At 47.5% G+C, this 18,111-nt stretch overlaps 1 protein-coding gene across 2 annotated transcripts in view; it reads right to left on the minus strand.

Moving 5' to 3' along the window:
* The window catches only part of CRY2 (cryptochrome circadian regulator 2), a 20,326-nt gene extending 2,297 nt beyond the window's left edge, over positions 1-18,029 (minus strand). Inside the window, exons 1-11 of one of the 2 annotated variants that reach the window (XM_015286915.4) lie at positions 17,806-18,029; positions 15,343-15,451; positions 12,337-12,479; positions 6,532-6,716; positions 5,144-5,232; positions 3,984-4,124; positions 3,178-3,489; positions 1,949-2,100; positions 1,600-1,802; positions 1,045-1,134; positions 106-244 (exon numbers count right to left, since the gene is read on the minus strand). In XM_015286915.4, the coding sequence (XP_015142401.2) occupies positions 108-244; positions 1,045-1,134; positions 1,600-1,802; positions 1,949-2,100; positions 3,178-3,489; positions 3,984-4,124; positions 5,144-5,232; positions 6,532-6,716; positions 12,337-12,479; positions 15,343-15,451; positions 17,806-17,990 (1,746 nt within the window). In that variant the 5' untranslated portion in view covers positions 17,991-18,029 and the 3' untranslated portion in view covers positions 106-107. Of the gene's footprint in view, positions 1-105; positions 248-1,044; positions 1,135-1,599; positions 1,803-1,948; positions 2,101-3,177; positions 3,490-3,983; positions 4,125-5,143; positions 5,233-6,531; positions 6,717-12,336; positions 12,480-15,342; positions 15,452-17,805 lie in introns of both variants that reach the window. The other variant, NM_204244.2, reaches the window with a different exon arrangement.
* Positions 18,030-18,111: the final 82 nt, after the last annotated feature.

Genomic DNA, 18,111 nt, shown 5'->3' on the forward strand with positions numbered 1-18,111 from the left:
GGCAAGTCCATTTCGCTCATTAAAATGCAGGTAGCAAATAAAATTGAGCCTTGCTAGCTGTTGGAACAATACATACTAGGCCAGATCCCGCCAGGGTCTACTCACAATCATGAGCTCTTGCCAGGGATCTCCGGAGCGGGGAGACCTGTCACTTTGGCTCGCTTGTACAGTTCTTCAGTGCACAGCTCTTCTGCTCCCTCGTGTTTGCGCTTTGGAGACGCCTGGTCAGACTGCGGCAGTCTGACTGCTGTAGAGAAAGAACAGTCACTGCAACATCTCATAGAATGCCTTGGGTTGGAAGGAACTTTTAAAGACCGTCCAGTTCCAACCCCGTCGTGGGCAGGGCTGCCACCCACCAGATCAGGCTGCCCAGGTCCCCATCCAACCTGGCCTTCAGTGCATCCAGGGATGGGGCACCCACAGCTTCTCCAGTGTTTCAGCATCTTCTGAATAAATAATATCGCCCTAACATCTAATAGATATCTCCCCTCTTTTAGTTTAAAAACCATTCCCCCTTGTCCTGTTGCTATCCGCCTGCATAAAAAGTTGCTCTCTGTCCTCTTTATAAGCCCTCTTTAAGTAGTGAAAGGAAGTACTGAAGCCAGACCTTCCTCTGGCTTTAGGTCTCCCCACATGTGCACCCTAACCTAATACACCAGAGAGCTGAGAGGAAGGAGATATGCAGTGTACACCTGCGGAGATATTGTTAAGTCTTCTTTAAAACTTTCAAAATGCTTTCTTAAAAACAACAATTAAGTCCCCCAGAGCAAACAAAAGTGTCCTTTGACAAAGGAAAGTTTCATTACACCCAATTAGCCCTACAGTGATGTATACTACTGTGGCTGCATATGAACCCATATAGGCAATAAGAGATTCAACATTTTTCAGCCCTTTCAGGAAGGAAGACTCACTGGAGACTTCTGAAGAAAGCCCAAAGGAAGGTCAATGTGACCATCTTCCTTTTATTAGAAAAGGAATTTCTCCTGCACATAGCCTTTAAGCTGACAAAGTTATATCCAAAATACACAAATACTCCCACCTCACCTGTACTGGTGCTGCTGCCCTGCCCCGGAGCTGAGTCTGTAACTGGGCCACTGAGGTCTTCCACACATGAAGGGACTGATGCCAATAAACCTAGAGGAAGGCAAGAAGAGCGTAATAGAAACAAGAAATATTTGGGCTGGGAGAAGACTTTCACATGGAAACACCTTAGTGATCACCAGCCAGCACACCTAAATTGCCAAGTGAGGATGGGCTCTGATTTGTACTTCCTCAGGGTTGGCCACAGACAGACACAGTGACTTAACTGCATATTTCTGTAGGATGCTCTGCCTACTTTTTTTCCCCAGAGTGAAGAATATACTATGGGTAGCACATGGACAGTGCTGAACCAGTCACCAGCTCTCAAGCAAAACCCAACTCTTAGCTGCTCAAGAGCTCAATGTAGCTCTCCCTGAAAACTGAGCAGCTTTGGCAGGGAGTGCTGCTTCTTGCAAGGACAAGAAAGAGACTATTGCTATGTGCTTTAAACCATGACCCTCATTCCAAGCATTTTATGTCAAATTAGAGGCACGGTGTTTTGCAACTGTTGGTACTTACAGAGCCCCCTGTAGCGTGATAGTTGCTGGTAGATCTGCTTCATGCGTTCAATGTTCAGCCGGCTGGTCTCCGCATGGTTCACCATGGGCTTGGGGTAGTCCACTCCAATGATGCACTTGGCTGCTTTCTGGACAGATTCTGGGGCGTTCCATGGTTCGTAGATGTATCTCGAGGGAAAGCCCTTTAGCTTGGGCAGATACCTCCTGCAACAAATAAAAAGATGCACATGCCACGTAAAGCACAGCAATGCAGCATTCAGGATGCACAGAAAGCCCCAGATACCTGTCAGCTACTGGGTGACTTAAGCTCACAGATCAAGCAAGAAAGAAGCTCAAGTCACATTACTCACTTCACATAGTCACCACTGGGGTCTGTGCGACGTCCAAAGCCCACGGGGCAGTAACAGTGGAAGAACTGCTGGAAGAATGCGCTGCACGAAAGCCACATCCAGCTGCCTGCATTTACACTGAAATCTGCATCCAGCAACAATTCATCAAACACCTGCAGCAATTGGAGAGACAGACAGTGAGCGAGAGCTTTCCCAGTTAGGACTTCATGCCAGGAGAAACCAAGATGCCATTTCAAATGGCAGGCACCGAACAGCTCTCAGAAACCAGAGTAGCAGCAAAGAGGCAAACTGCTGGCTGAAGCCAGGTGGCTGGTCAATACATCTCGCTTCCTGACACCTTCACATAGGGAGCCACTGCCTGCTCACACTGATAAAGTGCTGGCTAATCCCTCATGCAGCTACAAACTAAATCACTACCTAGTGTTACAGCAAGCCTGGGGTATTGATCCTAACTGGAGAGGTGTAATAAGTGCAAAGCACCAGCTGTGGGAAGCAGGGAGATGCTGCACAGAAGAGCAAGCACCAGAGCAAGAAGAATGAACCCCTCTGAAGGTCCCAGAGCTCGCTTCCACTCCAACAGACAGATAGATTTCAACAGTAACTCACTCAGATTCATGCACAGATGCAGTGCTTTTAGCATCTGACCCTGACGCTCTTTCAGCTTTGCTCTGCTTTGACAGCCTTCTGACAAGATGCATCTACCTCCACTTTTTCCATGGGAGGTACGTACACCCACTAACTTCAAGCTGCTTGTCCCTCCAGATGTCCCCAAAGGATTGTCTTTTACCTCTTTTCTTGTGAGAATCTAGACTCTGATTTCACAGTCATGGAGCGTTCCCTGACCGGCACGGTGATGGATTACACAATAAGGAGAAAGGTCCAGTTATAAAGAGACATTGAACTTGCAAATGAAACAGATGGACTGAGTGAACTTTTATCAAAAAAAAAAAAAAAAAAAGGCAGCCCACCCAACCCCCCAGTCCATATTAACCAGTGTGTTCCACTAACATTTTGTTATGGCAATTGGAGACTCTCAATACTTTCTGAGCCCTCATGGTGGAAAGCAGACTGCCATAGCAGGCCAGGAGTCTGCTAACAAATCCTCTCTTCCACGCAACTTCTACATGCCAAGCAAAAGCCATACCTGTATGCCCATCCTTGCAGCAAGTGCCAGGGAGACTTTGTTTTCCTTATGGCCTCCTGCAAGCCTCTGGAAATGTCAGACTCACCCTGACTCCTGACTCCCAGCTGATCCAGAGGTCTCCCCTGGTCAGGAAACAGGCCACAGCGTGCCTGGCCAAATGGTGGATCCACCCTTCCTGTCTCAGTTGGGTCATGATTGCATCGATCCAAGGGAAACCTGTCTTGCCCTCTGCCCATTTTGCCAAGGCTTCGGGGTTCTTGTCCCAGGGAATCTGGATGCAGATGGGGTTCCCCTCCATGCGATCAAACTTCGGGTTGTTTGTGGCTGCTGTGTAGAAAAACTCCCGCCAGAGAAGCTGTCCATACAGGGAGAGGGGAGGAGTGCTGTTCCGCTTCACCTGTAGAGGAGGGAGCAGCAGTATTCACAAGCAGGGGAGGACTGGCGTCACTCAGCTGAGCTGCAAGCCACCCATGCCTTTATACCCAGCTCCCAAGACTGTTACTAACAGCTGCCATAATGCTCAATTCCAAGTCATCCTTCTCCAGAAACCCCAAGTGATTAACTCAGACCATGCTTTAAGCCCACTCATTGCATTGACAAGTGACTTGAACCACCCATAACTAACAGTAAAAAGCTCCATGTGGCTCGCAACACAGGAGTCCAGGCTGAAGAGTAGAGTACCATAAAATTCGAGGCCTGCTCAGTTAGGTACAGAAAAATCCCTTTTCCTTACCCAAAAGTCTCTTTTATACCAGCAACAGGCCTTATGCAATAGACAAAGACAAGTGAGGCAATAGCATTTTTTTGCAGCTGTTCTGACACAGTGTCTGGCAACTGGCATCCACCTACGCTCCAAACCAGCCTGCCCTCCCCGTGAACTTCTTGTCTTACCTTCTTATACAGCTCCCAGAGACGATAGTAAAATAAGCGGCAGGACAAACAGCCAAAACGCAGGTAGGGACTGAGTCCTGTAGGGCTGGCCAGCAACGAATTGGCATTCATCCTTGGTCTTTCGTAATTTGCAACCCATGCCTAAACACATTCAGGAGAAATTAGCTAAAACAAATCCAAATCTGTCAGATTGCTTAGGGCAGGCCTCTGTGCTGGCGGCAGGGAGACTCAGGCCTGGCAGCACTGTCTCTTCTATTCACTTCCAGCTACTGCTGGGGGAGATCTCAAACGGACAACTCCAGTGCCCACACCTTATTCAAAAAACATAAAATCTCTGCCTTAAACTAGTCATTTTAGTCAAGAAAATGACTAAATTTGCTTTGTACACAGGAGCTAATAACCCTGAGATCTCCTAGGGACACATGTTAATGCAATTGTTTACATCCAAGTATACCTATCTCACTTTGCACACTAAACTAGAATATCTGGGGAAATTCAGACCTGTTCAATGCTGACAGCTTAATCCCTCTTTGGCAAGAATTTCCACTTTGAGATCTATGGCTGTCACCAGCATTAAAAAAAACAAAAGTGTTTAAAAGTGAGTCACATTTCTGCACCTGAATCTAATTTCATGACTTCAAAATTGTTTGCTTCATGCACAGCATAGTGAAGAACACTGGTTTGACAGGAGAAATTGAGGTATTTCAGCACAGAGCTAGAGGTACACCACTTTGTGAAATATGAAGGGGGGGGGGGAGGGGGGGGTAATCATCTGTGAGCAAATACCTCAGACAAAGACAAAAGGAGCTGGTGTGTAACATACAGCAGGGACTGAGCAACTTGGATGAGAGTTTCCAAGTTTGCATGCCTCTAAACGAAATGGAGGGAGAAAAAACAAGAATAGAATCTTATGTGCTTCTAACAGTAGTATGGTTAATACAGTTCTACTACTTTGGGTCTGAAGAAGCCCAGGAGTTCCTTGTTCCCCACGCAACCCAAGATGACAGAAGTACTCCAACAACATCAAATGGTCCTGCATATGCTAACATAAGGGCCACTGCTAAGATAAGCAGGAAAAGAGAGCAGTGGCTAATGTTCAACTTCTTTTTGTTTGGAGCCCAAGGCTGCAGAATGATCACTTAAACAGGAAGGGGGGTTACCTTTCTTTCCAAGTGTTTATCCAGCCGTGCCAGTGCTTCCGTCTCCCCTCCTTGCCAAACTGCAGGGGCAAGACCATCCGTAGGGAAGCCTGAGGGAAAGAACTTTGTATGATTTGAACAGTACAGATGGGAATAAGCGTTAGCAATGTCAAGATACACTAAATACTGCAATTGCTTAACGCGGCTTACTTGCTGCTCCAGTCCATCTACAGCAAGCAAATCACCTGGAGCAGAGTAAGAGCCTGTTCATGACATCACACTACAAGAGCCTCTTCCTGCGATGCTTCAGGCAGCTCTCTGGGGACTTTCCCCATTGGTCACACACCAATTATTCTTAGGGCTGTGCTCTAAGGGCCAGAGCAGCTTTAAAGAAACACCGGCTCCACAGGTTCACCTTATGAAATACTTTGCCACTGCTACCAGCAGCTCACTAGAGTGTCTTGCTCCTGGCAAGGCTCCTATCCTGCTGAAAGCTACTGCTTCAGTGCTGTAGAGCCAACACAAAAGAAGCAGCAGTAATGCAGTTTCCCTGCAGTGCTCTGGGCTGAAAGAGGAGGCTCCCATGGCAGCAAGCAGAGCAGTGTAAGGTTGCTGAAGGTCTTCTATTAGGCCAGACAAAGGAAGTGGATCTATCCAAGACTGCAGCCTTTAGGATAGTTTTGTTTGTGAAGCCCCTTTTCCATAGCTGCTGAAATTGCATCTTAGGGTACAAGGTGATACTCCTTGGAAGCCAGCACAGAGCCCCCAAAACCACACATATGCAGACAATATTCTTCAAGAACCCTTCCTTCCCTTGCATTTAGATTCATTTCCTTGATGTAAGCCTTACATTCCTCAGTTTTCTATTCATCCTCCTCCTCTAAGAAAAATATAAGCATTAGGAAAGAGCAGGCAAACACCAACGTTCCAAGGACCAAAAGGCATAGCATAATACATGAAAGAAGTTTTGGTAATATCTTTTGCCTTGCTAAGCTCTCAAGTTGGCAGTGCTTGACAGTAAGTGAATAAAGTGACATGTGCCCGGAACACCGTTAGTTTTCCTCTCCGGGTCTGTTACACAACCTGTTAGAGACAGCAGTAGGAGGACAGCAGCTGGCAAGGACATGAGGCACTGATACAGTGGTTATGTGCTCAGAATAGCAGAAAATGTAAGGACAGATGCAGAACATTTCAGAGTAGTGCTAAAGGGGAAGTTGTGCATCAACGCAAGTGCAAGAGTGGCAGCACTCTCCTCTCACAAAGCCTGGCACCTGCTGAAAACATTACACTGCCTGCAGGGCTTGAAGACAGCACTGGAGCTGTCCTGGGCAGGTGCCAGTCATCAGAAGCTGCCTCCGTTGAGTCCATTTTGACTGGCAGTTAACCCCACCTTCACTCTCAATACATACCCAGCTCTTCCAGGGATGGGACCCCATACACATCGTCGTGGTTCTCCTGGATATCCACTTTACATGTCTCCATCTGCTGGCTAACTATGCTGCTCACTGGCTTCTTTGGGAGCTCCATACGGCTAATGATGGCCTGGAAGCGCTTGTAGGTGAGGGGTGGCTTGTTGCCATTCAGCTCTATTATTCTGGAAGCAAAATAAGCAAAGTGACATAACTCAGCCTGGCTGCCACCAGAAGGACAAGGAAATTAAGGCCAAACTGCTGTCTCTGCTCAGGGTAGCCTTTCACTTTGGATACAGAAATCTTTACAGATATAGCTCCCACTTGCATCCCTCAAAGGGATATTTAAAATGAAAAACACAAAACAAAAACCTCCCAGTAATCATTCTCCATGGGAAAAACAAACCCAGCTCTGTTGCATCAGGCTCACCATTACTGCTCCCAGGGCTCTTCACCAGGCTTCTGAAGGAAATCTCAGTCTGAATACTCCCTAAGCTGACAAATCCCAGACCTGCATCTGTTTCCCCACCACATCCTAGCCCATTTCTGACCTTACCTCCTCCCTGTCTGCCACAACACGTCCCAGACTGACGGTGATCCCTCCTCCACCCATCCCAGACAAGACAAATCCCACTTTGCGTCATTCCTCTCGTTCCTGGCGATTAGAGAGGGCACCGTGCTCACCCACAACATGAAGCCATGAGCAGACCTGTCTCATGCTTTTCACCTGTGTCTGACTGTGGGATGAAACAGGCAGCCACGGTTCCCCATCTCTCTGCTCACTGAGCACCCACGGCCTGCTAGGTTCGTGAAGACTTAGTTTGCTTCAGTTTGCCTTGCATAGAGGACTTTGGGAACCCGCCTGGGCCAGAGTGAGGAAGGAGTTAACAGCAAGGCAGGCGGCAGAGGAAAGCCAGCATTACATAAAGCAGAGGCAGCCAACCCCACAGCTCACACAGAGCCGCAGCAGCGCTGCCTTCCCCACCCTGTACAGTCAACAGCTTATGCAAGGGGCTGGGCTTAGAGCCCAGCGCTTCAGCTACCGCCATGTGCCTTCCCTGCCCTTCCTGGCAGCTGCACGTGTGGTGAGGAGGAGCGACATGCCGGCCTTCCCCACCCTCACGTGTGCTGTGCTTTGCCATGCTGAGTTGAGCCGGGATGTCGGGCTCTGCTCCCCACCACTGCCCAGCCCACAGGACCCTTCCAGTGAAGCGAGCGCTGTAGGGAGGCTTACTGACTCCCAAAGGAGCCCGGCATTTGGGAGCAGACGCGTGACCGTGATACACTATACCGGCCCCGTGGTGCTTGGGATGGGAGCTGGGAAGCTGCTACTTTAGCACTGCCTTTTTTCCAGTGCTCTTCCACAGAGCTGCCGCAGCTCAGTCTGAGACCCACAGCTTCTGTGAGCAGACAGCTATTAGAGCAAAGCACAGTGATTGCAGGTGAGTGCAGCTGCCCCTGGCTGACATCACTGACAGTTCTCTGTCACTGCTTCCCAAACAGCCAGCTGCTGGATCTGGGGCACAAATCATTAGGAGATGGGACTAGGACAAACTGCACATTTCACAGCACCTGACACTGCCATTATGCAACAAAATTTGCATCTTGCACAATACTGCCATGAAAAGAAGTGCCAGATCCCACCCAGGTTTTGTACAATATTGGGTATTATACAATACATACCGCGTGTGTCGTGCAGTTCAGCCTACTGCACACAGCTTTTATGGGAAGCCCTGTAAGCAGATTCCATTCCCTCCTTCTAGTATCCTTCTAACCCACAGCATACAATCTCACAGGACCTTCTCCTACACAGCCCAGGCCACAAATTAACAAGACCACCATCCCCAGGATTCCACCAATGCAATGAACCTCTTCAGCTTACACAATTGCACCCATCTAAGCCTGTGTAGGGCTAATCACAGATGAAATGAACAGCATTTCTCTGGATTCAAAGAGAAGACAGATAACTGACTGCTGTGCTACACAACAGATGCTGGACAGAGGATGAACAATTCAATATCTGCAGATGTATGAGCATGTGAAAGATGGAGTGGTGACATTACAACAAGCTGAGTGTCAGTGCAGGGAGAGAATACCTGCCCCCAGGGCACCGAGGTCTGGCATGCAGAACTGTGACTTCAAAGATGGAATCAAAGCACTTATTTGGCATAGTGTAATCACCAACGGCAGAACCACCACAGTATGTAAGCTTGGCTCCTTTGAGTTAGCCAGCACTCCTATTGAAAGGCATTTAATTACTTCTGTCTGACAGTGGTGTTTTAGGTACAGCCACTCCTGACGCATGCTACATACACCCAGGTTCACAGTGTTCCTTTCTGGTCAACACCACTCCCCCCAGCACGACCCTGGGATTACAGAAACCACGACAGTGACTGTTAGTGAGCAGGCTGCAGGGGATTTACATCCCTAGGAGAAGAGAACAGGCAGATCCAGAGAAGGGACAAAACAACCCGTCAGCTGGAAGTTGTCAGACAGAATAACGGTCAAGGAAAGGCTTTGAGCAGGCTAAGCTGATACCTAAGAGATTATCTATGCTGTCTGAATCCTACAGTTTGAACACAGCTGATCTGGACTGGGATTCTCCAGGTTTTTAGGGTTCTTTTCCAGCACTGATACCGATTCTGCACAGCCCTCACTTTGCCTGGGGGAGAGGAGGGGAAAGAGGTTCTGATAATCAAACAGCTACGCTGGTGGTACCGGAGAGGAGCACGCTGAGACCTCCTGCCTGGGCAGAAGTGGTCAAACTCACATGGACTCACTCACAGGCTCTTGGTAGATGTCAAAAAGGAGCTCTGGTGGTGGTGCTCAGAACATACTGCAGGTGAGAAGGGAAGGATGGCTGGAACCATTCACTGAAGTGAAAGATTAGTCAGTGTTGTTCAAAAACAGGCCTGACGATCTTGTCCTTATCTTGCTTTAATCAAATTTCTAACAACAACATTCAGTTATGAACAATGCAAGGAAAAAGAGTAGGCTAAGCAGAGGGACAATACATTCCATGAGTTAGAAGACTAGATGACATGACTGGAGGGCAATGTGCCCTGCCTGAGAGAGACTTCCAAGAGGAATACAGTCTCAGAACTGCAGTACCACCTGCTGAGAAACCCCAAAGATGCCAAGAACCTGGAAATGTCAGAGTAACTGGAGACTTCAACTGCCTCTGCAGAGACCAGGCAGTTGTCACAACCCACGGTCTGGCAAGAACTGTTTTCTAGCTGCTATAAATGAGTGCTCCATGGAACAATTAACGAAGAACCCATAAGATGGAAAGTCAACTTACGATGTTGTCTTAGGCAGCTGGCATAACTGAGGTATAAGGTATAGCTAGAAGTGTTAGTTACCACGTCTGCTCTAAGTGAGACTCCAGCATGCATCAATTTAGCATCCTCCCAGAATCAATTACACAACACTGGCTTTCATTTTGAGAATGGCATTAAAAAAAGAAAGCATGCTAAGCAAAAAGAAGCAGCTGAGAGGTAAAACGCCGACATACATCACAAATTATTTGAAGATGACATGCCAGGAAAAAACAATTCAATAAATTATTCAATAAATTCAGTTAAAAGAAAAACTAAAGGAAGTCAATAACTGCACATAAACCTGAAGGCAAAAATCCTTCAGGAAACTGAAGACTAGGGAAAAAAATAATACTGTATTAAACAGAAAAGCCATAAAAGCAGTCCCCCATACACTTCCCAACCCAAATGAAAGTTTGGGAAAAAACTGTAACGGCACAGCAGAAGAACTGCATTTAACTTTTTGCAGCTGTACTCAGTATGGAGGTGTTGGGGGAGGTTCTCACCCCGACTCTCTAAGGAAATGCATCAGAAGATATCTCAGACTGGGAGGTCAGCAGGCAACAGCACACAACAAAGCTACTGTTGAACAGCAACAGTTGCCAGGACAGCCGATGTGTAACCAGGAGTTCTGAAGGATATCAAGAAGTAGCCATGCTGCTGCAAGTAAGTACCACCTGCCTTAAAACCGTCCACATACTGAGGAGAAAAAGAGTAGGACTCAGATTTGAAAAGCACTTCAGGGCATCAGAGGGACTACTGAACAGAAAGCTTGATCTATCGGACAGATCAGTAGAAAATACTAATAGGACCAGTGAACAAATGACTACGTACAATATGCTGGAGGGTTAGACTGGCCTTGGTAATGGGAAGTTGTGCCCCTAAATCTATTAGTCGTATTAAGCACAGGAGCAAGGGATATCTGGTTAACAGATTCTGCCTGGATTTTTGGAAGACATCTGATAAGATTCTCACTAAAAATATTTTAAAGAAACCAGGGACAAATTGGGATAGATGAAAAAGTTCCTGCAGACAGCAGATTCTTGTTGAGATCCAGGATAGAGGAAAAACCCTACACAGAGATGAGTAAGGCTTCTGCTGTTCAACATTATTCATACATTGACTGGTTAAAAAAAAAAAGACAGAGAGCGTAGTGACAAAGTTTAGTGATGCAGTAAGTTACCTGGGATAGCTGAAACTGAAAGGCAACCTAAAAATTTCCCTATGAGCAGATGACAAAAAGATCAGATGAAATTCAGGATTGGTCACATATTTTCCCCATGTATGCTGCTATGTGATCTTAAACTTACAGTAATGGCCTCTCAACTAAATAAGGCCATTTAGGAAGAAAGCCCCCAAACATCAGCTTAGTGACACTCAGAAAAGCAAACAAAAATACTGGTGACTGCTGAAAGAAGGATATTACAGCACCATGTGAATGCATGTTGCTCCTACACCTTGAACGCCAGCTACAGTTCTTCCCACTCCATGTCACCTCCATAAATACACAGAAATACAAAGAAAGACAACAACAACAACAAAATCAGAACAGCTACAGAACAGACTCCAACTGAAAATGTAAATAAGCTAAGACTCTCCAAGTTCGAAAAGACAAAGAAGACACAAGGAAGGATGTGAGGGGCACTGAAGGAATGAGGATGAAGTGTTCATAGCACCTTCTAATGCAAAAAAGTAGAGAGGAGTTCCTCCTCATGAGATAGGTGAAGAATTCCCCTACCCCATATGTAAACACTTCCACATAGCACATGCTAAACTGCAATGCTCCTTCACACAGGAAGTTAAGCACACTAAAGATTGAAAGGAGAAAGACTACATTCAACGTTACTGATAGAAGTAATCTGAAGGAAAAAAAAAGAAACCAACCTATAAGAATAGCACTGAAACATGGTTCAAGTCAAGCATACCGTATAGTCTTAGCTGAAAGATTGTTTTAGGAAGACCTTACCTACATATAAATATACCAAGTTCAAGATAATGGAAAGACTTTGCCATAACAAATGCACAATAAAGACAAGGCCTTCAGATTTTAGAATAAGGTAAGTTTGCCCCAATCTACCTTGTTCTACTTCTTCCAGATGTCCTGGCACATCCATCAGTTAAAGCCTTGCCTTTATTGTCTCTGTTTGAGACAATAGCTCAGACATCTTTAATACAGTGAAGTGAAAAAAAGCAGTCCATGCAGACAGGACATGCCCAAGGAAATCAATCAATAGGACACAGCCGAGCAACTCAAACGACAATAAAGTACAGATTAGTTAGCCTGAGGCAACACCTTTCTATACATTCACGTCACCGTCAGCACGTTGACGCACTCTAATCAAAAGCTGGAGTGTGCAGAGTAATCCTGTTGACACCTTCCAGGCTCACAAGGGATGACAGAGATCAACATACAGTAATCAAAGTAAATGAGGAGACCGAGGTCTTCCCAGCCATAGCAATCCCAGCCGAGGCAGCACTTTGCCCTTACCTGTCCAGGTCGTAGAGCGTATGGGAGTTCTCAATGACCACCTCCACACCAGCCTCCTTGGCCAGTTTGATAATAGCTGCATCTCTCTCCTTGCCAAACGGTTCTGAGTCGTATTCAAAGGTGAGACGAGTGACTCCCCATTCCTGTAAGAAATAACACACGCAGGTGTCAAAAAGAAAGCCTTTTAAACCAGTACTATCACTGAATTATAGAAATTGTAATTGCCACTGTCAAGTCCTGGGAACTTAGGGAGGGTTCCTGTGGAGAACAACAGTCTGGCACTGGGATAACAGAAGAACCAATAATTTTATCAGCTCTAGCAAATGCTGTGCAAATTCCTAAAAGCTGGGTCTAAGTCACACAAAAGGAGGCTGGAGTTCTTCTCCCTTTGTGTTCCTAGGTTACAGCTTGGTCTAACATCGCCTCGTTTGGTTGTATCCAAAAGAAGCCCTGCCATCCCATTCCAGTATTTGCAAAAAGAGGACTTCAGAGAAGTCTTTCAATGCAAAATTATGAACTTTTGAGCAAGGATTACATGCAGACTACTATCAGCTAAAGACAATACACTGAATTCTTTTCCCATGTCTCCCTATAAGGCCATTGCATAATAGAAGACCACTGCCCGAGAAATGTGGTATTGGGAAAAGGACAAACTTAGCAGACCTCTCTGCTCCAAAAAGTAATGTACGATACTACAATTCAGATTTAAATGATTCACTCTCCAAACGTAGGACTTCTATTCAGCCTAGCGGATCCATAAATCCATTTCGTATTTCACACCTGCAACAGATCTCTCACAAACTACACAGAAGGGGCCTTATGAAATAGCACTCTGCCTCTCCCAGGCTTTGGCAGTGCACAGCTTCCTCTCAAAGACTATGGCCTAGTTTTCCTCAGAAAATGAATCCTATGAGAAGAGGCTTAATGGTTTCCACAGTGACCCTCCGGAGGCATCCATCAAACAGAGCAGCAGCTCACAGATTTGTTTAGCAAACACTCCAGTCAAACACGGCCAGAAATCTACAGAGACACTTAAAAAAACCCGCACACAAGCAAGACATGAACCAGTCTCCAAGTGAGACGGTGAGTCACCTCTGTAAGCACAGGATGGTCTCTTCTATCTCAGAACCAGACCTAAGGGGCATCAGAAACACAAACAGTGCACAAGGAGCAGATGTTATCAGTACACTAATGATCACCTAAAAACAAAGACCCAAGACTGGGATGGGAATTTAGAAGCAAAAAACCAACCATACAAGCTTCCCTTCCTTTCTGAACTCTTTGAGATTGAATCCTAAAACTACTATTAGGAAGAATAGAGAACTACAACACATATGTACCACAGCAGGAGACAAAAATCCTATACTACAAGGGTTAACGCAGAGCTAATGTATACACTTCATCTGCCTGCCTCACTGTACCCATGCACACAGTGCCACTGCAGCAACTGTTACCAACAACACAACTCAGCTCCCAGCAGCAAGAGCAGAAATTAACTGGACATAAGTGCTACAATGCCACGTGTCAACTCCCCACAGCAGCTGAGAGCAAAGCACGAGCTGCTGCCATTCATGTGTCCAGTATTTGCTGCTCAGTTTATCAGCTCGGGAGAGGCCTGAATTTCCATGAAAGCCACACATTTACCTTGTAGTAGCATGAAAAAAAACAAAAAAAAAACCCCACCAACATAATTTTCAACTCTGTTAGAGCACATGTAAGATATCCACTGAACCACTGGCCCAGACAGAAGAGATTGTACCAATACCCAGGCCTGGCTGACCTCACAACCATATCTCCAAACCTCAGACCCTACCAGCTACTTCTTGTTTCTTTGATCAGAGTGGGTATATTTCTCCCACACAGTTTCACTTATCTGGTGAGTACCCAGCCCTTGAACTAAAATAAGGAGGGCATGGACTACTAATAGCTTGAACTTGTTTGCAGATCAAAAGATAAAAATAACCCAGACTCTAAAAAGGCTGAAAGGAGCACATAGGTTCTGTCACGTGTTAACCTGCAGAAGCCAAAATAAACACTGATGCACTTTCTGATCTGCATACACTATTTCCCTCCCCAGGACTGCCCCCCTCCCACAAATATACATCAAAATAGCATACAGCAGGAGGGTACTGACTCAAGTTCACCTTTCCTTTTCTGCAGCTGGGCTACAGCAGGCTTTGGGGGCACTACTTCTGTCAACAGTATGTAAAGTACAATCTACATGACAAACACAGCTTATAAGACCACCCTGAACCCTGTTTTCCTGCAGCTTTGTCATTCTAGCAAAGATGCTGCCAGAAAGCTTCAAAGAGAATGGCAAACACAATGTTAGGATGTGACAGAGAAGAATGAGTCATACACTTCTAATGCTTGAGGAACCTTTATATTCCAGGAGATCCTCTTGCCAACCTTGCCTGTCTCACAGTCTGCAGTACAGAAGTATCACTTTAGAAACGTACCCCACCAGTCCACCATCGACCACAGAGGTCAGTGCATATTCCATTGTCCTAAACAGTACATCAACAAGGAGCTTGAGCCCAAGCTGTGTTTTGCTGCTGAGCTGCCTAACTGCAGCCTTGAATGGAAGCAGACAAGGAAAGTCAGCTAACATAAAAGCTTCTGAATTTTGAAATGATGACACAAAGCCTTATTTGCACTTCACCTACAGATCAATATGCTTTTTTTAAATTTTGTTTGTTTCAGTTGTCCCTGAAGGCATACAGATACGACACTTCTACTGAGTAAAGGCAGCAGGACTGCAGTACAGTCCTGTGAGGCCTGACGTGCAAAAGGAAAGGCAAAAGCCACCATCCAAAAACAGAAGTACAGGCATCCCAGCAGTGGGTTACGCTCTACTTTTTTTGTAAGGTTGAGTACAACAGTATGTACAGCTCCTAAGCTTGCCATAATGGATAGCACTGAAGCTAACAAGAAGCCAAGTGATCTCCAACAATGCGACATTAGTTTTTCCTTGCTGCACTTCAGAAAAGCAGTGTATTCTCTTACTTTAAAAAGTCTTGGGAAGACATCTGTTGGCTGTCCTCGCACCACAAACAGGCGAGAGTTGAGTTTCCTTAAACTGTTGTCCAGATCTTCCAGAGACTGGAGCAGAAATCTGCAGAGAAGCAAAAAGAGCAGTTACCATTGGCCAGACTGGCTGCAGCCAAAGACAAGTGAGGAAGCTCTGCGTGGACTCCAACAAATCTGCATCACCAATCAAACTGACAGGACAAAAACAAAAACCAAACAAGAAAACTTCTTATTCATCCCTAGTTTGTCTACAGTTATGAGACTGCTGCACCAGCCAGCTCCCAAACATTCATACACAAGCTCTGCTCAGCAAGATACAAGAACTCTTCAGGACTTTTTCCTTCTTTCCTCTTTTCTGCTCCCATGCTCTCCCAGAGCTGTGAGTACCCCCTGCCAATTACTTTCTCCACACTGTATCATCTGCATGGAAAAAAGCATAAATCATGTAATTCATATTCTTCCTTGGATTCTGAACAGGGGGAATTTTGCATTTGATGTAGAAAGATATCAATACAATACTGCAAGGATTGCTGCAAGAATTGTGCAAGTTTTACAGTTCTGGCTCAGAATAGGAAAGGATATGGCAGAGCAATGTATTCTCACAGCAGAGAAACATACACTCCTAGCTCACCAACAGGAAGAAACTGAGCATCAAGACCTCCCAAGGCAAGAGCCATCTGTACTTAGAACGGCTGCAGACAGAACTGCAGACCATCTTGCACCACAGAGATGCAGAGATGAGAGCATGCCAAGACAATCGACTATCTCCTCCCACCCCAAAAATGTCAAAAGGCATTTAAAGTGCTGTTTGCATTTATGCGCTTCCATTCTTAATGTTGCATCTTACTGATCCCTCACTTCGCTATGAAACAACTTCATCTGTACAGTCTTTGCCTCCACTACCATAAGTCTTAACTCCGGTTTGTTTGCCTACCCCTGTGAAAGACACCAGCTTTAGAACTTTAATCTCTGCAACAGCACGTGGCGCTGCTGGGAAGCTCACAGCCCTCGGTAAGCGTGTCTGCTGACCTCTGCCTCTCCCCCACTCCTATGTGCCTACTCGGCAGTGTGACCTGGAAGACACGGGTATCTGCATCAGCTCTCTTAGAACCACGCACAGTTAAGAGGAAGGCTAACCTACAGCTGCCCTGCAAACAGGGCAGGTCAGCTCTCTGCTCGGCTGTATTGCTGTAACGGGAACTGCAAGCTTTGTGGTAGAGCAAGATCCCTCTGCACTTCTTGAAAGAGAAGGGGCTGAGTGTTCAGAGCAACGAGGGCATCAAGGCACAGAAGACCCTGGATAACCAGAACTAACTACTCCTCTACTCCCTGCCCACCTCCTGTCTGTTAAATAGGAATAGCACCCTTCCAAGGTGTTCTGAACATTAAACACGGGTTATAGCCCTATATAGCTTACACGTGATACGCATTTAAGTAATAAGGGATTTTCAACGCGATACATTTCTGGAGGCTAGCTTAAAATTCAACACCCACTTTGAAGCACAGACCTCACAATACACGTAAATGAAGGGGGAAAAAAAGCAAAACTAAGCCAGGGTTCCCTTTGGGAAACAAGAGGGCTGCAGTAAACGTAAGCAGTTTGCTAAGACGCTTCTGCCCAGCAGCCAGTGGCACTAACTCCTGCCATCTGCAGTACACACACACCTGCAAGCAAAGGTGGTTTTATCTTTTAAGAAGCTGCTGTGCTGGGAGCATCGCTCTGGCTCTCCTAGACGAGCAACGTCAGCAGCACACGAACGGCACTCCCGCCTGCTGCTGCCGCTCGCAAGTCTGCTCTGCGGACAGACCAACTCCCGCCACGAGCAGTAACAGGATGCACCAATCGCTGCGATCTGAACACCTGCACCGCGGTGACTGCAGCACACGGCCGGCCTTTCGGTCATTCTAGAAGCGGCGGGGAAGCAGCCCCCCAGATGCGGCTAGGCGTGCGGCCAGCGCCAGCCACGGCCCGACGCGCGGCCACGTGACACGGAGGAGCGCTCAGGAGGATTTCCAGCCAGGTGGGCGCCCCGTCCGGCACCCGCTGGGTGACACGAGGGCAGAGGTGTGCTCACCTGCACGCGGGGCAGCCTCGCAGAGGTGAATCCCTACCTGCCTCGGGATTTCCGAAGGCTGGGGCACCGACGCTCGGCACGGCAGCGTTATGTAATGTCACTGCCTACTGGGCACGCAGGCTTTCCGCACAGCCGTGACTCACCCCAAGCGTTTGCCCACGTTCAGAGGGAAAAGCGGACAGACTGACCACACGGCAGGCCCGGCGCACCCCCCCCCCCACCCCCACGGACCAGAGAGACGGAGGCGGGGAGGCGCAGCCGGCTTAGGGAAAGTCTAATAACGTTACATAAAGTTCCCGGCAGCCTCCCGCGGCGCCAGCGCGGACCCCCCCGCAACCCCAGCCCCCCGGCGCGCCCCGCTCACCGCCAGCGGTTGATGCCCACGGCCGACGAGGCGGCGAACCACGGGTCCAGGATGTAGATGCAGCGGAGAGAGGCGGCGCCCCGCAGAGCCGCCTGCAGCGCCGGGTTGTCGTGGAGGCGCAGTCCGCGGCGGAACCAGTGCACGGAGCGGCAAAAGCCGCGCGGCGGGGACGCAGCCGCCGCCATCACGGGCAACCGCCGCGGCCTCCTCGCCTCGCCCGCCCCGGGACCGCCCCGCCGTGATTGCGATGGGGCGGTTCCGAGGCGGGCGAGGCGAGGAGGCCGCGGCCCAGTGTCATGGCGCCCC

The sequence above is a fragment of the Gallus gallus genome, chromosome 5, assembly GCF_016699485.2.
Source record: "Gallus gallus isolate bGalGal1 chromosome 5, bGalGal1.mat.broiler.GRCg7b, whole genome shotgun sequence".
NCBI lineage: Eukaryota > Metazoa > Chordata > Aves > Galliformes > Phasianidae > Gallus > Gallus gallus.